A 15,506-nucleotide genomic window follows, 5' to 3' on the forward strand; every position below is an offset into this window, starting at 1 on the left:
TAGCCGCTCCCTCCCATGCTGTCCCTCTCTTTCACACATACTTGAGACCATCTCATACATCATTTCCTCTGTGGTTACAAATGATTTGGTTTGATTTAGGAGACAGTCGACAATAAAAGGGGTGATTTTTCAGCTGCAGTGAGCATTTTAATACCTGCCTCCATGTCAGAAGCGCTTAGTTTGGTATGTTTCTGTATTATACATGAGTTGGTTGGATTCTCGATGTGGATAAAGATTTGACTCTGTGCTCTATGCAAACCCTGTTCCGTCAGCTGAATAATGCTGCTTTCCTTCCCATAGGCTAGAGCGCAGCGCTCCTGTGAAAGCAGATTATATTTATTGAATTGTTGTACAAAAAAAAAAAGAAGCAGAACCACATGAGATCGGCTTGTTTCCCTCCAGCACAGAGGTCCATTTAGAGGCAATGCATTTGAGGTTTGTGCCAGATAGCATCACTAGATGCATTACTTTGTGATGGTATCACAGCCTGCATGTAGTGAGTTGGCACAAAATGCAAATGGCCCTTTGTCTGCTGGAATGGGCATTTTTTGCCAGAGGGGACGACTGATGTCGTATCTGCGGATCAGCAGTCACCTACGAAGCGAGTAGCGCTGCACACACAGCGAAATGCACCCACACGTTCCGTATCTTTGAGGAGTGAATATGCTAGTTGCTAAAGCAGGACTAAAATGTGCTGTTTTCTTTCTCTTTCTCCCTCCTGTCATTCATCTCTCATTCATCTCTTCCCGTTCCCCCGGTTTCCTGTTAACTTCTCTCCACCTGTGAAACATATGCAACGTGGCTGATTTCCGCAACCTCCAAACCTGTTGTTCATCCACTCATCGTTGTCTACATATGTTTCTGTCATTCATCGCCCCTTGTTGTGTGTCCTGTCCTTGTGTCAATGCATCTGAATGTCTTCTCACCCGGGATGGTTTTATTTCTCATATTTGTGTTCATTGATGGTTGTCCCGGTTGCCCTCATTTTACCTGTGGCTCATCATCATCATCATCATCATCGTCATCATCATCACTCCCTCCATCGCCCGTCCCTTAACCCGGTTCAACTCGTCTTCCCTCCTTCCCTCCCCTCTGTGTTGCAGAGCACCTGTGACACCCTCCGGAGTCACTCGGACAGCCTCGGATTCACGCCGAACATGTTACCTCGTCACCCGACTCTAGGCAACTTCGAGGAGTTTGCTTGTTGACAGCATAAAGCGGGGGCGGAGGGCCGGGTGACACACGCGGGGACTTGACAGCAAACTGTGAAATAATTCATGTATTTACCAGAAAAAAAGGAGCTGAGTGTGAAACTCAGAAACATATAGTTAGAGTTTATCAATGCCTGAATAGAAATAGAATACTATCATCAGAAAAAGAGACCACTTTCAAAACAGAACTCAGGTTTAACTGCCATGTCAAGGCATCAGTGTTAGTTTCTCCATGTTTCATTTTGTGCATTTGGTTTTCGGATGAGTGTGTAGACTCGGGGAAAAGGGATTCGGACCTGTGTTCGGGTGGTGCGTACCTCTGCTGTGCTACTTGTGCTTCAAAACAAAGAAACGACCACAAGAGGTGGTGTCGGCGGGCGCGTGTCGCGGTTTGAGTCTTCTGTCTGCAGCCGAGAACTGAGGGACCTTATACCTGTTGCCAGCTAGAACAGAAGAACCTTTGGGAACTTTAACCAGCTGCTTATACCTGAATCAAAACACTGGACTGGTGTTCATTGTTGCCTTTTGCTACTATGAGGCTTTGAAACGTCTCAGTTAGATGACTGTGCTTATTCAACCTGAAAACGGAGGAGGAACTTGATAATTTGTATATATGCAAGTTTTATTCCACGTGGATTCCAGGAAGCTGCTTACCGTAGATGGATGACCTCAACTGTGGTCACTTTTTACCTACAGACGGGGGCGAGAGGGTCTGTCGATTGTATCTTTCTATCGCTGAGGTTTCGGTTGTCATTGACGTTTCCCATGTTGTGGGATAGCACTGCTGCGCTGACTGTCTGAACCAAGGCAAGCGTTGAGCCCAAAGCTCACACGTCCATCCATCACAGAAAGAACCAGGAGCTTTGCATCGGTTCAATAACTCTGCATTTTAATCATCCTACGCGAAGGTTTCCATCAGCACAATCTCCTGTGATAGTAGTCTATTCTCTATTGAACATAGTAGAGAGGCCTGACATTCCTAAACTTGAAAGTAATTTGTAAATATCCACAATCAGATGCCATGATGAAATTCTATACCGCTCATTGACACATTTGTCAACTATATAACTATAAATATACACAGATGATAAAAGTGTTCCTCCGTGTGTTCTTCGGACTTTGTCTGTAGGCGAACCGTCAGTGTCTTTAAGTTAACTACAAGGCGACAGCTGGACTTAGACACAGAGAATGGCCTCAAAATGCGCCTCAGCCTCATTCAGCTCAGTTGATTTATAACACAAATGCATTGTAAGATTTTCCATTGTATCCTATTATTCTAATTATTATTATTCCAGAATATGTAACAAGTCACAAATAACAGTTTGTGATGTATAAATGATCAAGTATAATAAACTCTATTAACCATCGTACTCACGTACACAACTTTCCTTCTTATCTCCGTGTCAGTCTACTTCCTCTTGTTAATTACTGTGTTATGTAAATCCTTGACACTCCAGTTATGGACCTGTGGGTAAACTTACATATCCTTCACTATGAATACTTAGCTAAAAATACAAAAGCTGTTTTTTAAATGTGAAACTTTCAAGTATATTGCCAATCGAGTAAGTGGTGTTCATGACACTGTAGCTTTATTACTCTGTTGTGTGTATTATTAATTAGATGACTGTTGATGTGAAGCACAAACCTTTTGGAGATCAGCCATCGCTCGAAAGCCAATGACGGCCGAAAACAAAAAAAAAAACCCTTCTCACACTGTTACACGTGGTGCGTTCACTGTTCCAGCGTTACCGGGAAGAAGCGTGTATTCCCTAACAGGAGCCGACCACCATGTGCAGAGACTTTGTCCAAACGGAAGTTTTACCTTTCAGGAAGAACATCGATGAAGCAGTGACGTTGAGTCGTGAGCAATAAATGCATGGAATCAGAAAACCCTGACACACACACACAAATGGTTTGCTTTTGGAGTCCCATTTTCAATTCACGACACGCAGCGGCTGGAATCGACGTAGACTGAAGAGCTGCAACGCAGCTGTGTGACGAAACGCTCGCATTGAAGCCATCATCTGCCACACGACGCCGATGCCAAGTCACGTTACACAATGATGCTGCTCTGAAGATGCTGCATTGACTCGTGTCACGTTGTTGGGCCACAAAGCGTGGAAGTGACTGCACACTGTGGAGAGGATTTGTGAATATGTCCCGGGTGTTTACCTCCGTCCCCACCCCTGCCTTACTACCAGTCAGAACAGCAGAGTGTATGTGAACTGGCAGAAACCATAACACTGAACTGGTCATCAGCCACACTGCGATTTCCATTTACTGCATAGGAAACCGTGCTCTATATCTGTCAGCCCACTATTTTATTCTTGCAGGTAATATTTTCCAGTACAGCACCATGTTCTCCCTGCATGACCACTGTGTATTATGACGATCTCTGGTCTCCTCATGTAATATTAACCACGCTATTCACTCCTTGGTGTCCAAAATGTATTTCTGGAGCCAGATGAATCAAAGTAGTGTTCTCTACATATTGTGTCTTCACACGACTTTCTCCTTCACCAGGTTTGAGAAGGTGCAGTACTCAGAATTAACATATCATTTTGATGTGGGAATAGCTGGAATCTCCTTTATTATTATTATTACTGCATAACAAAAATGTGTCCGGTTCTGAAATACCTGTATCAAAATTCCCATGCACACATCTGGGAAACTGGACTTGCTTCATCTGGCTCTACAGGCTTAATGTGCATTTTACTGTAGATATGTGATTTTACCTCTGAACTGTACATTAAATAGTTAATACACACTTAACTATGCGTAACTTAGTCTTAAATCCAGCGGTCATGGCTGACTTAAAGCTCTTCATTGAAACTCTGCCCCTTCAGAAATAATACTCAGGTGAATAAAAGTTGGCAGACTGGTCCCTGGATGTGATTCCTACCATTCTGATTCCTACCACAGATGGATGGGTGAGCAAAAGGAAATGAAACGTATCAGTGCACCCAACTTGTATTAATATAAGTGACGATACTGTGTGGAAGTAGCTCTTTATTGTGGTCTTATACGATAAGCACAACTTGTCAGGCATTATCCATTACACAGTACATTTGCTTTTGAAATCCAGTGAGGCTGAGTTTAAACTGTGCACATTTGGTCATCTCACACCACTGTCACAGAATCTAATTAATCGTGTTAAAATGTCCATTTTCCCAAGTGTATGAAGGACTTTCCATCCTCGTCAAATCGCATTACGAGCGTCGGCCAACTAGTGAAACGTCCATTAATCACGAGGAAAGATGGAAATTTAAACATCTACAATTCATAACTGAATAAAATGCTTAAGTCAGCAGGTGTCAGGTAGAACACATAGTGACAATTTGAATTACTGCTCACAATTTAACAACTGCTGTAAAGATCTGACCTCAATGTACTGAAGAGATGCAAAGGTGCTGACTGAACACCTAGTCGTAATGGCTGACGAAAAGCAAAAGGTACTAGCAAAGTGCAAAAAATCCATTCTTCATTAAAACTTAAGATTTAACCTGCAAAGTAACTACAGTTACTATGAAATATGTCGTCATCATGGCATAATGGAATACTGAAAGCACTGTATTCATTCTAACGTAGAACCACACGCACACACACATTTTAAACCCTAAAAAAGTCTACATTTAAATTATTCTAAAGGAGAGTTCCTGCCCAAAATGAAGCTGCTGCTACATTTAACCAAATAAATACATGCATCCATTCCTTCCCTATTAAGACGGCCACTGCAAACCACTCTGTGTAGGCCTTTATGGGACACGTGGCAGTCTGGGGTAAAGTAACACTGCACTGTCAACTGTGTTAGTATTACAAGTTACCTATATGGAAACAGCTGATGGTGCAAAACAATCATATGCAAACATGGATCATCAGCAGATTATCTGGACTCCTGCAACTCTAAGTCAGCCAATACAAAAGCAATTCAGAGAAGCTAAAAGACATTAGTACAATAGCCATTAAAAAAAACAAAATGTCACTAATGGTCCACTAGTTAATAAAAAGATATATTTACACATGTATTGGCCCATTTACTGTTAACTGGCTATAATCTTAGCTGTCAGTGTTCAACTTTATTAATATTGATATCTAAATTATTTTAAAATCAAAAGTGCACAAAAATTAGAAGGGAAGTTCTTAGAAAAACCATAACTTAGCTCCCATGTTAATATACAATCTCTCCATAGTGGGACAAAGAAATGTACCATTGTGTGAATTTTGAAGTCTAAAGTCCAACCAGTAAACATTATTCATTTCTTAAGTTATTTGGTCATTACACAAATTCTGCAAAAGGTCTTCATGGAACAGTGACTGTAACACAGAGAGCCAAAATATTCTAAATGAATAAAGCGTATAACAAACAGATTTTTCTATAAAATTTGTTTTTCCCGGCATTAAAGTGAATTGACAGTCTGCTCTGAGATCATCTTAACTGTGTAAAGTAGAACATCCAAAAGGCGAGCCGAAAAACTGTGGGTATGAAATTCATCTTTTATGACTATCAAATAAATCATTTGTGATCTTAAAACATCTAACAACACATTAAATATGACTTTAAATAAAAGTTATTATTAGGACCTTTCATGAAATATTAATAGAAGTTAACCAGTAGAACTGCTTTTGGAAACAGTAAATATAATGTTAGGCTGCTGAGTAACAGATGAATTTAAGATTCAGACCACTGCAGATTCAAAGGGGCTTTTTTGATTCATGCTTGACTTTCAAACAAACAGCTGCACATTAATTTGTTTGTTTTGGATCAGAGGCTTTTGTTAGGAAGCATTTCCACAGGTACATAATGAATTCAAAGCAATGCACAGTGCACAGTCCCACATCTGTGCTAATTAACTGGAGATGTGTATTTGGACCAAATTAAAGTGGCTTACAGCTTAAAACACCTAAAACCTTGCAGAGCCACTAGGACTTTGTTCCAGAGAGAGGCACCACAAAATGAAGTGCAGGGGAGTGTTTGACAGCCAGTGAGGGATTTGCCTCGGGACTCGTCATAACGACCCAACGGAGTGAAGGATGATTGATTCTGGCGACTGAGGTTCAGTTAGAGGCAATTTAGCATTTAGGGTGGGCAGAAATCAGCAAAGTAAGGATGCTGCAAGGCCTCCTCTGCAGAGATCCTCTGGACAGGATTACATTTCAACAGGTTCTGGGTTGAGATCAAAGCAAACAGTTTCATTAAGTTAACAGGAAACCTGCAAATTGGCCAAAGCTTGTTGCGACGTATTAAACAAAACAAACTGTTTTGATATATTACACTATAGGCAAATTAAAAGTGAACAGTACCTGGAGAAGATCCCGACCTGTGCTACTTAATTTGGGCACCACATTCACCAGAGAGGTGGTGGCTGGATACATGGGATATGGCTGCAGGCAGAAGAGATAAATGAAAGAAAACTTATGATGACCCTTCAAATGGTTGACAAAAAGAGTGTCATCAGTAACCAACCTTATAATCAGGAAGTTTTGTCATTGTCTGCCACTGTTCTTCAGTTGGTGTACCCAACAATGTGCCAAGTGGTTAAAGGAAACTTTCTGAAACACAGTCATCCAATACGACCAGACGCACATCGGCCTACACCTTTTTCAAACGTGAACTCCAGACTATCTCCAGAGGACAGCAGCCACACACATGCAGCTCTCAAATAGACAGTCTAATTTCAAGGACATTATATTTTGGGTTTTGCTGCATGAGCAGTATTTAAAGTAGCCTCATGCATGTTTGTATTCGTCAATGATATAATATGTTTTCACCTCAAAACATCAACTGACTTAAAGATACAGTTTTTGTTGGAGAGAGACTCTGAGACCCATGTAGGAAATCTCAGAGTTTTCAGTTTACACATGCAGCTGACCTGTATGAACCTGTTCTAATCCACTGCATATGTAAAAGGCGCTTTAGTATAAATTTTGACCATTTTAATGATCAGTTCAGTTTAAACACGTCACATAAACTGAGTAAGGGGATGTGTCATTTAAGAAAAAAAGATATCTGAAGATTCTTTTTAACTGGTCGTCCACGTCGTTGCCAGGAAATAATGGCCTTCCCGCATTTGCCAACTCTGAAAGGGACAAGAAATGAAAACATAACTTGATTAAATAGCCATTTCTGAAAGACAGGTTGGATTTATTCAGTCATAAAATAACTTGTTCTGTTAAAACAGCACATCCACTAAACTAAACCAAAGTAATGGCAAACAAACCTGCAAATATACAACCAGCAGACCACATGTCAATTGAGGTAGAATAGAGTTTAGCACCAAACAACACATCTGGAGGTCGGTACCACAATGTTACCACCTGCAAATCACAACATGTAGCAAAATATATTAAGAATCAGACTGATGCACTGGTTATCAAAGTTAAACTCAACTCAATTTAGTGAAACAACTATTGGCAACGTTAGCTGTTGATAAGAGTTTTACAAAGAGAGGCTTTTTGTAGTTGTACTTAATTGTGTACTTGGTTCTACATGTGGTTTCTAGTACAACTTGACATTTTAACAAACTGCCATTTGTCAAGTGTCAGCTGTTCCACACACCTATTCCCAAATTGTATGATATTGTGTTTGTTGAAGTGCACCGACAGAGCAAAAGCAAGGCAAGATATGAATTATTTATATTTAATATTTCCCACTGAAAAATGCGTAGGCGTGTGGAAGCGCTTATGTTTGTGAAAAGTTTAAAAGTTCACTTCAGTACAGGTGTTTTAAAAATGTGACCATCTGCTACAGAACAATTGCAAACTGTCTCAGATGATTTTGCAGAGATAAGTGAAGCTGCACTCGTTGATCGTAAGTGGAATAGCAGAAATACTGATATGTTACATATGCATGAAGACTGTACAGCGTGACCCAGTCACAAGTTGCTGAATTTGTTTTTTTAAGCCTCCCTCATTTGATGCAGAGATGATTACAACTTTGCTGAAAGCCTGGATTGTGTCTCCACTGAAAAGTTAAGAAATCAGCCCTGGCTTTCTGCTGAAACGAAATGCATATGTTGCAATGCAACCTACCTCAGCTGAGTAACACCTCACAGGAATGCCAAAGGCTCGAGCCAGTCCAAAGTCAGCCAGCTTTAACTCCCCGTTCTATAGGGTTAGGTTACATAAGTTACCACTTCTCAGATAATATAAACACATAACTTCACTGATCTGATTGATTTACACACAATAACATTAATCATCAGTCTTAACACTAAATGCAAATCAACACTCACCCTGTTGATGAGGAGATTTTGTGGCTTCAGATCTCTATGGAGTACATTTCTACTATGACAGAAAGCCAGGCCTTTTAACAGCTGGTACATGAATGACTGCAGACGAAAACAAGTAAAGAGGCATGATGATGTCTGAGCGGTTAATTTCAGGTTCAATAAGATGCAACTCGCAAGAGATCAAATGCAGCTTTCTAAACATAAAAGCATATGTATGTATATTTTAATCAGGTGACCTGCCAGTGGCTAGACTCCAGAGTGTTTACCTCACCTTCACAGTCTCAGGATCTAGATCCCCATTACAGCTGTCAAAATACTTCTTCAAATCCTGCAGTTGATGAAAGACGCGTGTTAGCATCAGGAGGGAAACACTGACAACATACTGCAGGTTGAAACCACTGCATCTCACCTGATCGCAGTATTCAAAAACCAAGGTTAACTTCTTATCGCTGTGCAAAACGTCGTGTAGTCTAGAAACGACAGAGCAGCTATCAGTTGAGGTTTGTTCACATCTGGGTTAAATGCAATCACTGCTTCCGATTCCACACACAAACGATGCCTTTAGGCAGGACAGCAAACTGACCTGACAATGTTTTTATGCTTGAGCTCCTTCAATAGACAGATTTCTCTAAGAGCCGAGCTAGGCACCCCCTGAGAAAAACATGAAAACACTGATTAGCTTCACTGCTAACTGTTAGCATACACTACATATTTGATTTAAATTACATACCTCGTCGTCATCATCCAACCTGACCCTTTTTAATGCCACGATTTCGTGCGTTTCTCTATTTTTAGCCTTAAAAACGGTCCCATACGTACCTGGTGAGCAGACAAGTGGAGTGTGAGAATAAATGAAATAGCAAAATTCAGTTTAGCTAGGTTAGCTAGCTAGCGTTGATAGCATAAATGGTGAAATATAAAAATCTCACACCATCATTAAGACACTGATGCAAATGTTTTACTGTGCATCGTGCGAGCACTGTTAGTCAGTGTTAATTAAATTTAATTGTGCCGCGACGGAGCTGACAATCTGGCTAACATTAGCCCTCCGGGTTAAGAGCTAGGTTAGCAAGCCGAGCTAGCTGATATTAACGACACTTACCCTCTCCGATTTTTTCCAGCTTTTCATATTTCTGCATGTTTGGTCAGTGAAGCTAGGCCTGAGCCAGCTCTCAAACCGACGCCCGACAGAAGCCCCAAACTGGGGTTAAAAAGACAGTTGATAGCTAGCGTTAGCTCAAAGCTATCTGCTGGTGGATACAGTGCGGTCCAGCTCGTCTCGGTCATCTAGTGGCCGAGAGATGAACTGCAACACTAAACGCAACCCAAAGCGCCGGTGTCCAGAGAACCGTCAGTGGTGAGCGACAACTCTGGTCTTTAACTGTAGTCAAAGCCAAAGCTTCATCAAACAAGCAGTTTTTGCGTCCAAATTCAACAGAGAAAAGTCATATATATCATATCGCATATCAAATATAAATACACGAGGCTACATTCTTTGGATCCCTTTTGTCATTTATTCATTTTCAGCATACACCTGGGAGATATTAGCTTGTATTTATAAGGGAAAAGGGGGAAGATTATTTCTTTCTTTGTCATCCACAGTGAACAACTACTTACCATTTAAATCTGCAGTGAAGACAGTGGGTAGCACTGTCGCCTCACAGCGAGAAGGGTCTGGGTTCGATTCCCGGGGGGTGCCTTTCTGTGTGGAGTTTGCATTGGCTTCTCTCCGGCTTCCTCCCACGGTCCAAAATTTAAAAAAAAAATCATGCCATAGAATCAATGGTCAGTCTAGATTGCCTGTGTGTGTGTGTGTGTGTGTGTGTGTGTGTGTGTGTGTCTGTCTGTCTGTCTGTCTGTCTGTCTGTGTCTGTTGCCCTGTGATGAAGCACAGCTTTCATATGAATTTCTCAGTTTGTTTCCCTTGATTTACATGGAACAAGATGGGGTTAAAGGGTGGATTAGAGGGGGGGTATGTCTGACCTCGGGGTACTGGGGATGGAGACCTGGGTGACCTGTGTGTGGGTGGGGCATGGCCTGCCTGGTTACTGCTGTGGTGACAGGGGGCGTGGTGGGGTTGGTTGGAGGGGCAGGTCCAGACCCTGCACAACTTCACAGAATGTTTATGTAAAAGCCAAGGACTACACGGGGCTGAGCACGAATAAGCATTTATTGTCATTTTACCTCCACAAAAACAACTGACATTATTTCAACCATATTTCAACGTTAATTATTTTGTTAACATTTTTACAATCGTTAGCATTAAACATTGTTTCAAAGTTATATCAATGTCACATCAATAACATTAGTTCAACCATATTTTACCATTGAAGGTGGGTTGTGTGCCTGCTGGCTACCAGTATCACTTTGTACGTGTCATTATTCACTGGTATCTTCCATTATTTATAGTTCATTTGTATCCACAATAAATGTTTGATCTGAGACAAACATTAATTGTTGCACTCTACAGTCACAACGTAGGACACTGACTAAACACTGACTAAAAACATTATACCTTATTGAAAGAAGGAAAACTAACAGTACCTGATTTAAAATGTGTTTGTTTTTCATGATGGTCTTATAAACCTTTTTACTGTAGTTCTCTGTATTCTCATGTCCTTTCTGATTGTTCTGAATGCAAATTGGAAAAACAACAGAACCTAGTTCTTGCTGGTCGATCTTTATGTCCCCTCTGGTTTGTTTCGTCTTATTTAAAGAACTGATGTTTAAAACTTCAAAACAGGATGTTACCTTCCAACAGCTTAAATTTAACAGTATACTGAAAACTCAATACCCAAAGAATCTACTCAGCTGGCATCACTGACTTAAGTATTATAAAATTATATAATATCAAAGTACATGAAACATAAAATAAAAAGTCGTTTAGTTTATTCCAGTAAATACTATTTTATAATTACCATTGTTGTTTCAGTTATTATTTACTATTGTTATTGTTTTACTATGTTTATGATTAGATTTGTAATAATTGTTATTATTATATTTAAATATTAAATGTATTAAATATTATATTTTTAAATAAAGTCTTTTTTACCTACCGTGTAGTTAATGTTAAAGTTCATGGTTAATGTGAGGTGTGTGTGATGACACTGGTAGAAGACTCCTTAGGTCTGGTTAGATTTCTCTTCATGGTCCTCTCCATGAGATTGACAGTGATGACGGCAGACGTCATGATGATCAGGCCAACAGAGAACACGACCATCTTCACCAGACAGAGAGGGAAACCAGCAGAGAGAGTCCCTGAAGCTGGAACACAAAATATGTTTCATTACTAAACTGACAAAGGAAACACAAAGTGACACATAGCAGGTGCAGAAGATATTAATTAGCTGTGGATGTAAATGTATTTGAAAAGTCATAGTGTTTGCAGATTACTCAGTAAAAATAACACTACAGTATTTCAGGACATTACAGACTAAGCTAGCATCTAAACTGTGTGGTATTAAGACATTTGTTTTCAAACTTACGTTGGTGACAGAAATCCTGTATCTTTGCTCCTTGGCTTGTGGTCCAACTGACCTGGTTGCTATGGTTACACTTGATGGAGTCATTCTCAATGTAGACATGAAGAACAGCACCAGAGGTTGTAGCTTTTGCTCTGTCTCCATCTTCACTGCAGGTTTGATTGACACATGTAAAAGTGGTGCTGATGTGAGAGTTCTGTGTCCTGCAGGTCACAGTGAGGTTACAGGAGTCTGAGCTGCTGGACGCTGAGTCCACAGTCAGACTAATTGGAGACACTGGAGCTGGTGCGACAGAAAAATGAAAATCATCATGTAGGAATATGACAGTAGCTGATCTCTATTAGTGTCTCAGATGTTAACAAACCTACCTTGAACTGTGACTTTGTATTTAGCTACTATTTTCTTTTTAGCCTTTGTTGCTTCTGCAGTATAATTTCCACTGTCTGTTTCTTTTACATGTTTCAACGTTAGAGTGTAATTTGTCTCTGAAAACTCAACTCTTTCACTGTAAAGGTATGGTGTTCCACCAGGTGAATATCTAACTAAATCTTCTTCATTGACTGTCCATAGAATTAAAGAAAACCCAGCATCAACATCATCTTCCTTAACATCCAGCTGTAGATCGCTTCCCTTCTTCACAAACACAGACGTCAAACCTCTGGATGCTGCAAACACAGTAAACACACAATACAATTATTATCTGTATAATTATTATAGAATTATATTATATATTGTTGATAGAAAATGATCAATTTGTAATGCATTAAAAGGTTAACTGGCTCAACATTCAAGATACTAACTCTAATACAGTAAAATACAAATACATAAAACATCAGCAAGTATTGTTTTCTCTATTGTACTGATGGCACTGGCACGGTCTGATGGTAAAAGATAACAGAGCAAAGTGATGATAAAAAACAGCTAAAATACACACGCCAGATTTTAATCATGGAAATCATTTAATTAATAGCAAAATACTTACTTTGAGTATGATATAAGAACAGAAGAACAACACACTGAACAATATGATCCATGTTTCTCACCAACGTCTATGTCTCTAGACTGTCTGTCTGTCGACCTCACAGCAAATACACCTAGTAGCCAACTGTAGTAGTCAGCTATATATTCAGTGGTAGAGGACTCCCTCCCCCATTCTTGTTTTACAAAGTTAATTTTGAACTTCTTAGGTAAGAACAACTACATAACTTTAGTTTCAACATTAAAAGTTCTTAAAGTCTGTGGTTTTCACAGTACAAACTCAATGTCACATGTTTTTCCTGTTTCCACTACTTTCACATTTAGAGGCATTGCTCAAATACTGACTACCAGAAAGCAGCTCACACAAACATTAAGTGTCTGAGCTTTGAGCATGAAGAACAGAAATGCAAGTCTGACTTCTCCAGCTTATAGAGCTACTCAGGGTCATAAGCTATGAACTGTACTCATCACAGCAGCCTTTAGAACCTGGAGGTAAAACTGGACTAATCCAACATGTATTTCTGTGGTTAAGTTTGATTGAGATCCTTTCAACATATCTTTAAGGTGGACTGCACCGAAGTTTTAATCAGTCTACAGTACATCATTTCTTAATATCATCTATCTTTGCTCCTTGGCTTGTGGTCCAGCTGACCTGGTTGCTATGGTTACACTTGATGGAGTCATTCTCAATTTAGACACGAAGATCCTCACCAGAGGTTGTAGCTTTTGATCTGTCTCCATCTTCACTGCAGGTTTGATTGACACATGTAAAAGTGGTACTGATGTGAGAGTCCTGTGTTCTGCAGGTCACAGTGAGGTTAAAGGTGTGTGAGCTGTTAGACAATGAGTCCACAGTCAGATCGACCGGAGACACTGGAGCCGAGTGGACAGAAATATGAAAATCACTGTAGGAATATGACAGTAGTTGATCTCTATCATTGTCTAGGATTTTAACAAACCTACCTTGAACTGTGACATTGTATTGTTTTCCCTGTATTATACTGACTGTACTTGTACCACAGTCTGTAACTGTTGGAAATGGAGTAAATACTTATAAACAACAATGGTAAAGCAATAAAAACATAAATTTATTTTGAGAACAATGTTTCTCTGCTAACATAAAGTAGACACATTTTCATTACGGAAGCCATTCAAAAAATAGTAACAAAATTATTATTTACCTTGAATATGATATGATAAAAACGGGAGAATAACACCTTGAAAGCGATGATCCATGTTATTCACCAACGTAGGTGCTGTCTATGTCTTTAGACTGTCTGTCTCACGACTTCCTCACAGGAAATGCGCCTACTCGGCAACTAGAGTCAATAGCAGAAGACCCACCTAGTTATATGTATTTTCTTTTCAAGTTTTCTTTTCATTTTGAACTTTTTAGGTAAAAAAACTACATATAATTAGTTTCAAGTATCAATTTGCTAAATTCTGTAGCAGCTTATTGATGATGAAGCAGCTTATAGTCATCATCACCTGCCTGCAGAACAGTAGGCCCAGTGTCAAGGTCTGTGGTTTTTCACAGATTTTCATGCCTTCTTCCTGTTTTGACTAATTTCACAGCGAGGGGCACTGCTCAGATTGCTCAGACCTGACTTCTCCCACTAAATGGCTACTCGGGGTCATGAGCTGTACTGCTCCCCCTCATCACAGTGTCAGGTTCTGGTTCTGTTCTCGGTTTTATTTTGCAGGACTCTGTTCATCAGCCATATATTCATGTTTTGGGTTTCCATTTCCTGTTTTATTTTGGTAGTCTCCCGGTTTCTGTTTTTGTTCTAGCTTCACTTCCGGTCTACGTCACGTCACAGCTGTTCCTGCTTCACCCGTCATTGTACACACCTGCAGTTCATCAGTAATCACTCACCTTGCATTTAAGCACCCCTTCTCACACTAGTACCTCGCCAGATCGTTGACTACTGTTTCCTCCGTGTTCACGTATCCAGCGTTCCTTGTTCTGTGTATTCCGTACTCCGACCGATTTCTGTACCTTTGACCATCGACCTCGCCTTACCCTTGCCGGCATTGTAAGTCTCCGTTGTTACCGACTCTCGCCTGTTATAGACCCGTCTGAAGCCTGCTGATTTAAGTACCTAGATCTGAGCCTTTCCGGTTATTGCCTTCTGCCTGTTCTGGACCCGAGTAAGCTGACCCCTGGTTTGTGCCAAAGGACTGTCGTTATCTGTGTATGACCCCGGACCGTTGTGACTTGAATTTGGAATTAAATATCATTCTTATTGCACCTTCTTGTCTCACGTCTCATCGCTGTGCATGTGGGCCCGATCATTGCCAAAGCCTGACACACAGCAGCCTTTAGAACCTGCAGATTGAGAAACCTTTTAAGGTGGATTTTCATCTGTCTCCATCTTCATTGCAGATTTGATTGACACATGTAAAAGTGGTGCTGATTTGAGAGTCCTGTGTCCTGCAGGTCACAGTGACGTTACAGGTGTCTGAGCTGTTAGACACTGAATCTACAGTCAGGAGCTGAGTGGGAGAAAGATGAAAAACATTGTAGGACAATGACAGATAGAAAATATGACAGTAGTTGATCTCTATCAGCGTCTTGGATTTTAACAAACCTACCTTGAACTGTG

General features: G+C 40.3%; 3 protein-coding genes across 9 annotated transcripts in view; 1 reads left to right on the forward strand and 2 right to left on the reverse strand.

Annotated features, from left to right (window-relative positions):
• asic1c (acid-sensing (proton-gated) ion channel 1c) overlaps positions 1-3,983 on the forward strand; it is a 59,073-nt gene extending 55,090 nt beyond the window's left edge. For all 6 annotated transcript variants that reach the window (XM_029130669.3, XM_029130668.3, XM_029130670.2 and 3 more), the window contains one exon: positions 1,104-3,983. In XM_029130669.3, coding sequence (XP_028986502.1) covers positions 1,104-1,182 — 79 coding nt within the window. In that variant the 3' untranslated portion in view covers positions 1,183-3,983. The remainder of the gene's footprint in view (positions 1-1,103) is intronic.
• Positions 3,984-4,202: 219 nt separating this feature from the next.
• Positions 4,203-9,762, reverse strand: cdk5 (cyclin-dependent kinase 5). Its single transcript, XM_055503814.1, has 12 exons — positions 9,543-9,762; positions 9,171-9,259; positions 9,024-9,091; positions 8,850-8,910; positions 8,712-8,768; positions 8,444-8,539; positions 8,241-8,315; positions 7,430-7,526; positions 7,217-7,288; positions 6,676-6,734; positions 6,513-6,593; positions 4,203-6,375 (listed from the first exon to the last, which is right to left on the reverse strand). The coding sequence occupies exons 1-12, from the start codon at positions 9,577-9,579 to the stop codon at positions 6,289-6,291; spliced, it is 879 nt and encodes a 292-aa protein (XP_055359789.1). The 5' UTR covers positions 9,580-9,762; the 3' UTR covers positions 4,203-6,288.
• Positions 9,763-10,592: 830 nt separating this feature from the next.
• On the reverse strand, positions 10,593-14,418 carry LOC114845166 (uncharacterized). 2 transcript variants are annotated; one of them, XM_055503813.1, is made up of 6 exons: positions 14,082-14,418; positions 13,864-13,929; positions 13,612-13,773; positions 12,291-12,587; positions 11,926-12,204; positions 10,593-11,704 (listed from the first exon to the last, which is right to left on the reverse strand). In XM_055503813.1, exons 1-6 carry the CDS (start codon positions 14,134-14,136, stop codon positions 11,523-11,525), a joined length of 1,041 nt encoding a protein of 346 aa, XP_055359788.1. In that variant the 5' UTR covers positions 14,137-14,418; the 3' UTR covers positions 10,593-11,522. The 2 variants fall into 2 exon arrangements, with proteins under 2 accessions (XP_055359788.1, XP_055359786.1); XM_055503811.1 differs by having other exon boundaries at positions 13,612-13,929.
• Positions 14,419-15,506: the final 1,088 nt, after the last annotated feature.

Source organism: Betta splendens, chromosome 17 (assembly GCF_900634795.4).
Source record: "Betta splendens chromosome 17, fBetSpl5.4, whole genome shotgun sequence".
NCBI lineage: Eukaryota > Metazoa > Chordata > Actinopteri > Anabantiformes > Osphronemidae > Betta > Betta splendens.

What these genes read in the sequence shown, in the direction of transcription:
- cdk5 (XM_055503814.1), bottom strand. Translation starts at nt 9,579, where the DNA reads ATGCAGAAATATGAAAAGCTGGAAAAAATCGGAGAGG. An exon ending in AAAATCTCCTCATCAACAGG is followed by an intron (nt 8,316 to 8,443) that starts GTGAGTGTTGAT and finishes CTAACCCTATAG; the next exon opens with AACGGGGAGTTAAAGCTGGC. An exon ending in CAAAACTTCCTGATTATAAG is followed by an intron (nt 6,594 to 6,675) that starts GTTGGTTACTGA and finishes TTCTGCCTGCAG; the next exon opens with CCATATCCCATGTATCCAGC.
- LOC114845166 (XM_055503811.1), bottom strand. Translation starts at nt 14,136, where the DNA reads ATGGATCATCGCTTTCAAGGTGTTATTCTCCCGTTTTTATCATATCAT. An exon ending in ATCAAAAGCTACAACCTCTG is followed by an intron (nt 12,588 to 13,611) that starts GTGAGGATCTTC and finishes CTGTGTTTGCAG; the next exon opens with CATCCAGAGGTTTGACGTCT. An exon ending in ACAGGATTTCTGTCACCAAC is followed by an intron (nt 11,705 to 11,925) that starts GTAAGTTTGAAA and finishes TTTGTGTTCCAG; the next exon opens with CTTCAGGGACTCTCTCTGCT.